Source organism: Morone saxatilis, unplaced genomic scaffold, assembly GCF_004916995.1.
Source record: "Morone saxatilis isolate NCDOM2014 unplaced genomic scaffold, NCSU_SB_2.0 Contig20, whole genome shotgun sequence".
Taxonomy (NCBI): Eukaryota; Metazoa; Chordata; class Actinopteri; family Moronidae; genus Morone; species Morone saxatilis.
Window position 1 is genome coordinate 144,586 of NW_023339763.1, and position 12,239 is coordinate 156,824.

Genomic DNA, 12,239 nt, shown 5'->3' on the forward strand with positions numbered 1-12,239 from the left:
AAAGACAGAGAGGACAAAAACTTCCAACTACAAGCATGAGAACCGGTTCCATTCAGCGTATGTATGTGGGAGACAACAAGAACAATGCAAAGGCAATTATCAGTTGGAGATGTCGTTAAGGTCGCCAACGTTAAGACAGAAACTACTTTGAACCGTATCTCTAAACTTTCAAACTGGATTCACCAGATCACAACGGTAGCAGTCAGCCCACGTCTGTGAGGCCAAAAATTAAAACCAAATGTTCTCAGAAATACGTTGCACCCTCCATTCACTGCCATGTGATAAACTGTTAACTGTCTTCAACACAGGGCCAAAGTGGTTGGCCGCCAGAAGATGAACATTAAAAAAATCATAGGAATCATAACCATAAAGAAGGGAGACTTCACCTTGAGTAGAGTTCAACCAGGAGGTGCCACACGTTTGTTGTGTCGTCTAAACTTCTGCGAAAGTCGTTCGACCTCCAAACTGGAGAAGGGATTTAAGAAAGTCTCCCCTCGATAAAATTCCTCTCTCAGCAAATGCAGAAATACACGAAGTAAAATTAAAAAAGATTAACAGCCGGAAAAAATAATGTTAATAAGGATGCCAATTATTGAGTATCAGGTGAACTAAAACATAATTTTGTTTCTTATAAAACATTTACCCAAACATCACTTTTCTGATTTATGCTCATACTTCTCCCCCAAAATCCGCTCTCCTTATCTTTTTGTTCTAGTCTCATCTGGTTAAAGTTCAATTTGTTAAGATAATAACAAATTATTGACTTGATCAGCAGAGATGAACGGTTGTAGCGTAGCTTGTCCAAAATACTATCTGCTAGGATTTGTTAGCTAAGTCTCTGTTAAATCACTCATGGATTCTACATCTCAAATTTAGATTACTTGTTTCGCTTGTGTGCCAAGAATTGTTTGATCATTATTAATATCGCAAAGAAACTTTTATAGATTAAATTTGTTAGGTGTACATTAAATAGTGTAGCACCTTAGTTTATTATCCTACCTTAAAGTGTAACGGTTAATCAGCTTTTATTGAAGCATTTTTGATGATTGATAATATCCATGAAGTGCTTATTTAATCCGTCCGGACTTTTCAAATCAAACATTGGTGTAAATTGTTTTGTACGTCAGATTAAAAATTATTCCTCATCATGGTTTCTTTTTATCTGTATTAGCATCAGTTTTTACAATTTTTACATTTATGTTGTTTTATTACTGCCATTCATCAGAAGAGAAAACACGGATCAAACTAACATTTGTTAGAAACTTACCATTAAATCTTCTAACTGTTCCATCGACAGTATAAACCAGTGCTGTAAAAAAAGTTTTATTCATGTTAATGTTTCCATGTTAGTCTTTATTTGTTACTTATTTTTTCCCCCATGGCTACTTCAAACCTGAGTCCCTCTCGTTGTGATTTCTTCAAACTCGTCTTCCAGAGTTTGCATTGCGTCCACCTTGTGTATGTCAAAGACGGTTGGCTTTTTTGCCTTAATAAATAAAATCATTAAAAACTCATTCTGTATTTACTCAGGTTATCTTTGTCTAATATAAATTGGTTTGATATCTTGAACATTTAAATGTGACAAATATGCAAAAAAATCAGCCAGAGAAATAAGGAAGGGGAGCAAAACTTTCACAGCACTAAATAACGCCGGAAGCTTTCAGATCTGCGAATCCTGCCAATTTCTTCTCTTATGGGCCAGCAGGGGCAGGCTCCACGTTATAGTAGGAGTTCTTATGGAGAAGTTGATTTATGAGCTTGAATGTTTTTAACGTTTTCTTCATACAGGATTCTGCTTGAAATTGGGATTGTTGGAAATACTTTGTTTTTCTTTTCTGTCCAAGCTTGAATGTATTTCAGTTTATCTGCGAGGTAAAAATCACTGGTTTTATTCAATGGAGTCTGGTGGGCCGTGTCATTTGGGTCTTGAGAGGCTGCTCTAGTGCGACCATCTAGGGCGCAAATCTAAATATAATCTGTCTGCACAGTAACTTAAAGTGGTTGACATTCAGATTGTGGAAAATGTTTTATTAGACATTGAAAAAACAACTGTTTATTTCTACTTGACCTTTATTAAAAAATATTATCAACAAAAATATGCAACACCCACACTCAAACAAAAGCGTTCCACCATCCATCCATGTAACCTACACACACACCACAGTTTGTGTGGAACATGAGGGAAACAACATCGTTACATGAGCTTCCCTGTTGGTTACTGTGAAAAAACAAAAACAGTTTCTGGGCAAGCTGACGTTAATCTATGAGAAATCAATAAGTGAAGGGTTTCGTTCCAAAACCTTTGCAATCCAATTTTTAATAATTAAAGGTGGGAGATAAAAATGACCTGAATTATTCCCCTGTTGACTTTCCAAAATATACAATATTTATATATACCATGGCAGTGAAAATCCTCTGGGTTGGCAGCCGTTTTTTTGGAAGGAAACTCTTCGGCTTTAGAAAATCTGACGACTCGAACTGTAGTTTACTCCACACACACACACACACACCACACACACACACACACCACACACACACACACCTCTCTTTGACATTCAACAGGGAAAAAACAAGAAAATCTACAAAAAGCGTTAGGCATATTTACACTTTGAGGTTGAGCTTTCCTCCTGAGGCTGTGCACATCAGAACCCGTTTGCTCGTCTTAATATCGAGGGAATTATTCAACATATCCACAGATGAACACGTTACGTTAAGCTGTACGCGCTTTTATTTTACTCGTAATAAAAACCAAATCTTTGAAAGGAAAAGAAACAAACGAGCAGTCCAGCCCCCCCCCCCAACACTGTGTCAGAAACTAATTCCAATAACGTTGCCGCTTTCTTTGGGTCAGAGTCAAACGACGTGACTGAGGTTACCATTGGACACGCACGCGCTCATGCGGTGCCGACCGCCGTTCAAACATACGGGAGAGAAACAAAAAACTCTTGCTGAAGAGGGAAATACGGCCGAACATTTCAAAATAAAACACCAAGAAGAATCTGATTTTATTCCACCAGTGAAAACCTCAAATATCAGAAAATATATAAAAACTTAAATCTGGGACACCTGCAGATTAAAAAAATCCTTCGTAAAGGCCCCCCCTCTGGAACAGCGAGCCGATTGCTTTAATCACCATTTAGAAGATGTTTAAAAGATAAAAAAGCGAATAAAATAGTGCATTTAATTTAGCAAATGTAGGCAAAAACACCATTTATTAATTAAGTTAAATCTGCATCAACATTAGCAAAAGAATGATTGATGTAGCTATAGTAGCATTGGCCAGTGGATTGATGTTTGATTTACTATCTGGGATCATTTTACATGCATTAGTTACTTATTACCTTAACTCGTAAGGCTAAACATTTTCTACATTAGCTAATAAGATGATATTTGATCTTTTAAACATCTTTTAAAAATGTTGGTTGTCTTTCCATTAGCTTGGCATATTAGCATCTCTCAGTAACAGCAAGTGTGGTACATGATGGCAACTTTAAGCAAGAGAGATTTGAATCTATCAACAGTGATTTGATCAGCAGTCTGCTGAGTGATTTTCAAATGAAACAGAAAATGAAGCAGGAAAACCCAGGAAGTCCTTGAAAATCATTCCATATGTTTGTGGCAGAAGTGAATAAAAACCTTTTCTACGGGACTTGAGCTCCCGAGTAACAGGAAACATAAAGGAAAAATATTTAAGTTCAATCAGTTCTGGGTGGTTCAATTAAACTCCTGCTGGTTCTTTTTGAAAGCGCTCCTAAAGACACACACACACACACAGACACACACACACACACACACACACCAGACAGACACACACACACACACACAGACAGAACACACCACAACACAGACAGAACACACACACACACAGGACAGACACACCACAAACACACAGACACACACACACACACACACACAGACAGACACACACACACACACACACACACACAGGTGAGGAGGAATGACATTGCGAAGCTTTGTGCCTGTTTTCTTCGGGACAAACTTAAACAGAATAAACTCCAAATTAAAGTTCTCAAACGGCTCTCTTCCTCTTCCTCTTCCTCCTCGACTCAAGACTCCTTAAAAGTTTGTTTTTGCTCCTTTTCTTTCTTTGTGGAAAACTTTTCTGCGTCAGATTTCATGATGTTCGAGCAGCTCCCGACTGTCCTGCGCTCTCATTGGCTGACGATGAGCTGCCGCAGGTACGACTGCGTGAGGCCTCGCAGCTCCTCCAGCGTGTAATCCTCCGGCATCGGCAGGCGGGCGATGTGCGGCGCCAGCTGGGCGAGCGGGATGCTGAGGGAGTCAGACGCCGCGTCGCCCTGCTGCAGGCTCAGCACCGCGCGCAGGATGTTCGCCACACGCTTCGCCATTTCTGCATGAAGGGAGGAGGGGGGAGGGGGTGGGGCTTGGTTAGCGACACAACCCGAACAACAGCAGCTGACTTTACCTGAACCTCCGCATTCGCTACGACGACTCTTCCCTCGACTCTGCAGAACCTCCCTAGTTGTGTTTTATGAGGGAACCTTGTAACGTACACTCTGATCTGCCAGAGGTAGACTCGTTTTATAACCACGTGTTTCTGCGTTGGTCCTAACAGACGCAGCCTTCCTGTGAATACGTGGTTAAAATCCAGTGCACCTGCAGCATTATAGTAAAGTACCGATGGTGCAACGTTAACAGTAACAAACCTTACTGATTCTGTCTCTGCTTTTATTCTCCGCCTACCTGAGGAATCATTGTAGTCTTTTAGAACTACAATCCTCATCATTCAGGGTCTGTGGGGTTGTCTCTAATCCTCACCTTCACCTGACGTCAGCCAATCAGAGCACAGATGTGTCGGTGAGTCTTACCTGATTGGGCGAGGCGGTCTCTGGCGGTGCTGCAGGGCAGGAGCTCGATTCTGCTGCACAAAGACGTCACGTTGGTGTGGAGACGCTCCAACTCGTAACCGGCGTTCTCCATCTGGAAGAACACAAACATCAAAACTCATCAGGACCCGGTGGACGGTACCGGTACGTCACCCGGTGGACGGTACGAAACTTGGTACAAAAATGTTTCAGGTCCTTGTATGGACATATCCTGTGAGTTTCGTGATGATCGACCACACAGTTGTTGATTTATGTCTGTGTCTGCTCAGTCCCACCCCCTCTGAAGCTCATTGATCAATATCTTAAACAATCTATCAATAATTGTTAGAAAACCTCTGATAAGTTTGGGCCAGTTTATGTCTAAGTGAGATATCTGGAGTCCGTACCTGCTGGATGTCCTGCAGGGTCTTTATGACTCGGATGTAGTCCAGGTAAACCCTCCCTGCGGTGTCCCAGTCCTGGATGGTGGCGCTGTGTTCAGGGACCGCCAGCCCCTCCAGGAACTCCAGCAGGTAGTCGTGGTTGTCGTTGATGATGCAATCTACGGGAGGAAGTGAGGGACAAAACACAAGATTATAAAATGAGAAGGGTGAAAACATTTTCAGCACCGACTTCAATTAAAAAAAGAACTGAATCATACGTTTGTACATTGAATGTATGATTTATACAATTAGAATTTTTTTATGTAATCCTGCAGAAGATACTAAAACAGATAAAAATGATATTTAAATAAGATTATTGATCCATAAAGCCCAGTGAATCAGAGAGAAACACCGAGTCCCTCCGAGGGTTCAGACCTGAGGCCAGGTGTTGGATCAGCAGCCGGTGACACTGGCTCCAGTATCCGGCCCGGTACAGGTGCAGGGCCTCCTGGTGTCGGTCGGCGTCGCGGCGGGCTCTGGTGGCCTTGGCCTCGTGGATCCACTGCTCCGGGATCAGCAGCCTCTCGGTGAGGAAGCGCTCCCTCCGGACTGACTCGTCCGTCTCCTGCAGGGGGCAGTGGAGGGTCAGCATCTCCCTCACCGCTCGCTCCCGCTGACTGAGGACGCAAGGAGAAACTGTGTGAGTACTGCGGTAGTTCTCGTTAACAAACAGAAGGAAGAGGAGCTGGACCTACGTGTGGTCAGGGATGTGCAGCAGGATGAAGATGGCCATGTGCCAGAGGCCGGCGCTCTCCAGCTGCGCAGCGTAGCTGGCGTGGAGGAGGCCCTGGCGCGAGGCGCTCAGGTGGCTGTAGTGCAGCGCCTGCAGGACGCCCCACAGGTGCCAGCTCAGACGGTAGTCCAGACGCTCCCAGGTGACGGTCAGAGGGTCCAGCAGCTGCTGCAGGCTGTAGTGTCTGCACAGGGACACACATCAGGGTTAGTGGCCTGAGTTACACACTGGAGCTGCATTATGGGAAATGTAGGAGCTGCAACTTATTCAAATCTCTCACAAATAAAATGATTCAGTCATAATTTAACTTATTTACTTATCTGAGTTTTCAGGTTACTTTCTGTTAGAAGCAACATAACATGTTAGTTTAAAAGGCAGAAACAGTGAAGGTGAGGGACGTTTACCTGTCGCTGTACAGTTTGAGCAGGTGGAAGCAGAGGTCGTGCAGCGGCCGTTTAGACTCCTCCTCCTCTTCATCCTCCATGTCCGGCTGCTCCGCCTCCAGGTACGGAGGCAGGGGGGCGCAGGCGTACTTCCCCCCCTCACACGAGCCCTGTGGGACAGAAACAACCACAGCGATGGTCAGCGGTCTGTCTGCTGAAGGTAACGGCGTGAAAAATCTGACAGCAGAGCGAGAGGCGGCGGCGGATCACCTGGAAGGCGGCCTCATATCTGGCGAGGGCGCCGGCCACCGAAGCGGTCGGAGGCAACATGAACCAGAGGTGGACGGCCACGCAGCGCTTCCAGTCCAACTCAGAGCACACGTTCACCACAGACTCAGACGACTGCCACACCTGTAACAGGAAACAGCGGCAGCATCAGAGCACGGCTCACAGCCCGTCAGTTAGTGTTCACTGATCAGTAACATCAATGTGTGATCATTAACAGGCTTTGTGTACTGGAAAGATCTCTGCAGTCAGTTCCACTTTACAATCTGAGTGAGGATATTTGGTCATTATAATCGAGGTTAAGGCTAAAAGTATTGAAGGAGGGCCGCAGACTGTTTGTTTAAAATCCTTTCATGAAACATTTTAACCAAATTCAGGGCTACACTGTGAAACCGCCTCCAATAGTCGGAAAATGTCTTTGCAGTATTTCGGTTCAACCAGTCAAAAGTCGTACAGGTTTCCCGGCGAGCAGAGCGAAGATGCGCAGGCGCTCCTCGGGCAGGTAGCAGTCGGTCTGCATGCGGTTCCAGTCGGCGAGCTGAAGGGCCAGCAGGTCCCGGCAGTACTGAGAGCCCATGGCCTGAGACAGCAGCAGGGACAGACGGTGGTCTCCTGGGGACAAACAGTGTCAGTACCAAGACATTCAGCGACTCTTCTTTACTTATTTACATTACATTTTCACTCTCACCTTCCTTCTGTGCGAGCCGACAAGCCTCGCTGATGCGGTTGCCCGTCAGGTAGCTGAAGATGGCCTCCGTGTGGCGGCCCTTCCCCGCCAGCGCCACCTCCTCCTCCACCCTGCAGGTGGCCCCGCGGGACAGCCAGGCTGAGAAGGTCCTCCTCCTCTCCAGCTGCTGCTCGTACTCGCCGGGCATCTCCATGTCCGGCTCCTGATCTGCGGGGCCCAACCGGCCCCACAGGGCCTCGCACAGGGTCCAGACCTCAGACCAGTAACCTAGGAGGGCTGGAGGACGATGAAGATCAGATTATTTGAGCAAACTAAACTGAATACAGAAAAAGGACATAATCGACTGAATGTTGAAGAACACCATCAGAAAATGAAACGATTTAACGATGAATTTAAAATGGTGGAGAGGAATCCTGGGTCTCTTACGATCAACGTCTCCCTGCTTGTCGTTCAGTTCGGTGATCCACTCGGCGTACTCGTGCAGCGCCGCCACGCCGGGCTGCGGTCGGACCAGAGGGCAGGCGGAGGCGTCCGGAGTGTCGACGGTGCTGTGCTTCAGGCAGATCTCCAGGGGGCGCTGCAGCACCGCCTGGCTCTCCTCATCGTCCTCCTCCTCACTGACCTTTGCTGCCGGAGGATCCAGACCCACCAGCTGCTCCAGGACCACCTTGTAGGAGCTCTCTATCAGACTGCAGGAGACAGAACCGCTTTAGAACCAGGACTACAGAATCCACCTGTCTGCTTTGGGATTGCTGCTGTGTGTCTCTGTGTGTCTGTCTGTGTGTCTCTCTCTCTTATGTGTGTGTGTGATATATGTATATGTATAATATGTGTATATGTGTTATATAGTTTTTTATTTTATATTGGTTCAGTCTAATAACCTACTGTCAGTGTGACTGTCGCCAATAAGCATAATTAATAATAATAACGCTTTCCTGTGCTGCTCAGGTGTCTATTCTCATGTAGTTCAGTGTAACTGATCTCCCCCCCCCCTCTCTCTCTCTTAGGTGGCCATTTCTCAATATGCCTCAGGAACTCTGACGAGGAAGAGGATAGTTCGCTTAAAACCGACCCAGAAGCTGAAGACGACGATGTCACTCCTCCTCCAGGCTGCAGCAGCAGCTTCCCCCCTCCCAGCAGCACGGTGCGCAACAGGCTCAGTAGAGCAGCTGCGCCATCAACACTATCCTCCTCTCATCTATCATCCTAACACGACACAGCTGAGAATGATTAAAGGAGCATTTCTCTCAAACTGGCTCCAGCTGTTTGCTGGTAGACTTTTAAAATTGCTTCTTCTGCGCTGACGTCCGTTCCTGACGACGTTCAGTATTTTCACTCTGTGATCATCTCAGAACGACCTGATATTACTGAAGTTAGAGACCTTTTTCTACATGCACAAGCATTAAGCAGTTTTTATTGATGATTAAAGTGGAGCCTAAATGATGAGAAATATTTCCTGTTTTACAGATATGAAGGTGGAAGCTGTTTGTTATGCAAGTTTGTCTTTTATGGTTGTTGAGCAGAAGCCAGTGGACGATGTGGAGTTTAGCTCAGATTCATCGTGGAGAGCGTTGTGTGCCGTAGTTGTACGAACAGAAATGTGCCTGTAGAGAAGGCGTTCACAATCTGATGGTCTCCGTCAAAATAAAACCTGAGATAGTCGAGGCAGCAGACGGACAAAGAGCAGGACTTTCTGTTATTATTTTCATTTAGAAGCCCAAAAACTTTTTTTAGGGTTAATTTCATCCAGTAAAAGGCAAATCCACAGTGACGGAACAAACACACAGTAAACAAACACAACAGTAAACAACACAACGTGCTGCTCGAGTCGAGTCCGATGTTTGTGCAGTGAGGAAAGTGTCAACATCTCTGGAGCTCCATTGTTTGATCTTACACGAAGAACCGTCCACACAATAACCGATACTAATCCGATAATAACCATCCATTCAGTCACAGGTTGGAAACGGTGAAGCTTTTGGCATTTTGCTTAAAAGATGATTCTCATAAAATGTAAGAGGAGAAGATAAATGATGTGTGCAGCAGAGTTTATTAAAGTGCTGCTCGTAGTTCTGGTGCATATAGACGAGAATATGGGTCAAACTGTGTTCATCCCTTTCTGGCTCACATATAATAAAGTGTTTTTCGCTTTCAGGATAATAGTCTTGGGCATATTAGCTAACCAGATGTTAAATCTTTACCGCTCTGCGTCTGTCCAGTTCGATTGGCTTCGGTTTTGGGTTTGCTTTGTCAAACGTTAGGGAGATTAAATTTTTTTTTTGTCTCGTGTGTGTCTGTATCTCAGCCCACCGATTGCAGTCGCAGGCACAGATGTTTATTAACAGTCTGAGTCCGGTTTGACCTCTATAAATGCCCTTATTAACTGTATTTCTGTTGTCAGACTAGTGGAATAAACTTTAATTAACTGCAGTTTGAGTGAAAATATTCTGGCTGTTACAGCTGTTTCCCTCTCACTCGTTCTTCGGAGGCAGAACGTATCAATTATCAAAATAAAATGACAAAATCTGCCCAAAAACTCGACTCAGCGATAGTCGATTGGTCTTTACCCCGATGAGGACAGAAAACAACCAACCGATCAGGACAATGGTTGTGTGTTGAATGTGTGGCTGGTGTTTTGCATATATTATTGGGTTATGAATTCTCGTAACTATGATTTGTTCCTTGTCTTCACGGTTCAGGAGTGCTTGTAAATGAGTGGAGGGTTTGTGACATAAGATATCGTACTAATTCTTTCCAGAGGGCAATACTACTATGGCATAGTAATGAAATAAAGTTAATGAGAAGATTTATTGATTTGGGATCTGTATAAGTTGTGATTCAGATCGAGCAGCTTCTCTTTGTGCTGATAACCGATAATAAAAGCTTGGATTACACTGTGAGCTCAGGTATAAAAATGTTAGTAGCTCCAACGGAAGATTAAGATGTCTTTATTTTATTAGAGAGAAAGATTAAAGGAATAGTTTTCTGTGAGGGGAATCAGAATCAAGAATCACAAGTGAGATGAGTGAGATCCAGGTCTGATGATCACCCGGTACTGAGCGTCTCAGTGCTGAGATAGACTGATATCATGTGCAGAGAATGGAGTACAGGTCTGAGATCAGGTCTGAGGATCAGTCTGAGATCAGTTGAGAATCACGTCCTTGCAGGATCACTAGGTCTGCATGGATCATGTCATGTATCCTCAATAGGCGCCTGGAGCCTAAAGAAGTCAGAGCTGAAATGTCCAAGTTCCTGCAACGACTATATGAACTGTGTGTGTTGTTGTGTGTGTGTGGGTGTGTGCTCGTATGTGTGGTGTGGTAGTGTTGTGTGTCTTTCAGTCCCACTGTGTATTGGATCTTGTCCGTGTTGGCGTGCGGAGCTAGACATCGCTTGGCGACATCACAGAGCTTCCACGATGACAGCATGCTGGGGAGGCGGAGAGAGGACGGCGCGAGCTGCTGCGGGGGATATGGACACGTTGGGCGGTTAAGCTCGAGGTTTTTGATCTCCACGAGCACCGACGCGTCTTCTGCGTCCAGGCCACATGGCTGTCTCGCTGGCATCAGCGCGCCGCACACCTGCATGGTACAGCTGCGGCCCTCGCACGCAAAAGGAACGCAATTTCACTCATCTCAAGACCGCGCGCAAATAAAAAATCTCCTGTACTTTTATCGCGCAGATCATGAGAAGGCGTTCTATTTGTGAGGATGAGGAGAGATAGGACATGTTCCAGGACCACGACGCGATAGAAGGTTACCCTCCACTGACGTCTGTCCTCCTCTCGTGTCGAGTGCTAGAGCCGTCCTTGGTAGAGAACGCACTCATCTCGATTCCACTTACCTGTGGTTTAGTAGCCTTTATTTCTCCAGAGTCACAAACCTTCATGAATGCCCTGCTGCATGATGCTCGTTCACTGGCAGTAGGGAATTCTGTTTATATATATTTTATTAACGCGCTGGTTATGACTCTTTACTCTCCGGGATTCAAACATGTATCCCGGTTCCTGTCACATCTTCACATCATCTCATGAATTCCAGCAAGCGGTGGAAACGATGCTCAATAAAACCTCTAAAATGTTCAACATGTTTTAATCGTAGCATTGTTTTTGTATTATTGTTTTTGAATAAATCTCTCTCCTGTCTCTCTCTCTCTTCTTTCTTCTCTGTACTCTCTCATTCTCTTCGTCTCTGTGTTCTCTCTCATTTCTCTCTCTTCTTCTCTTCTGTCCTCTCTCTTCCTCTCTTCTGTTCTTTTCTCTCTCTCTCTGTCCTCTCTCTCTGTCTTTGCTCCTCTCTCTTCCTCTCTCTCTGCAGTGAGGTGGTCTCCTTCAGGCTTCGTTTTTACCTCGCGCCTCCTGCTAGCTGTCAGACTTCCCGCCCCCTCTTCCTCCTCCGCTATTGTTCCCGGGCTCTCCGGCGCCCGTTCGAACCTCCGCCCTTACACTGGTGCGGCGGGGCGCTCTTCCGAACTTCCTGCTCGCCACCAGATACTCCAGAGCTGCCGGTCAGGACACGGTCGTGCGTTCCGGCAGATCTGGCGTCAGGTCCCGTCGCCCCTCTAAAGAGTCTGTCACTCAGGGAGGTCTGTACTCCTCCTCGATAACGAAGATCAGAGAGAAAGCTTCCCCAAAACAACACATAAAAATAAAGTTGTGTTTTGTTGTGTTGTTGTTGATCAAGGGATTTGTGGAGGATGCGGGGCTGTTTTGCGGTACGTTCCTTTCGGGTGGGGTGGCTATACTTGGTCCCGCGGACGGTGGCCCCTGCGCCAGAAGCTGGCTCCCCAACAGAAAAACTGCTCGCGAACACCAGGGCTTTGACGCCAGAAACCGACTTTCGCTTCCGCCAAACCCCCAGGACA

General features: G+C 45.6%; 1 protein-coding gene across 1 annotated transcript; it reads right to left on the reverse strand.

The window, feature by feature from the left end:
• Positions 1–3,850: 3,850 nt before the first annotated feature.
• Positions 3,851–11,204, reverse strand: LOC118331672 (nuclear pore complex protein Nup98-Nup96-like). Its single transcript, XM_035666739.1, has 13 exons — positions 11,137–11,204; positions 10,724–10,970; positions 8,452–8,567; positions 7,806–8,086; positions 7,380–7,655; positions 7,146–7,303; positions 6,677–6,817; positions 6,428–6,576; positions 5,986–6,207; positions 5,666–5,907; positions 5,255–5,409; positions 4,851–4,962; positions 3,851–4,372 (listed from the first exon to the last, which is right to left on the reverse strand). The coding sequence occupies exons 1-13, from the start codon at positions 11,202–11,204 to the stop codon at positions 4,173–4,175; spliced, it is 2,367 nt and encodes a 788-aa protein (XP_035522632.1). The 3' UTR covers positions 3,851–4,172.
• Positions 11,205–12,239: the final 1,035 nt, after the last annotated feature.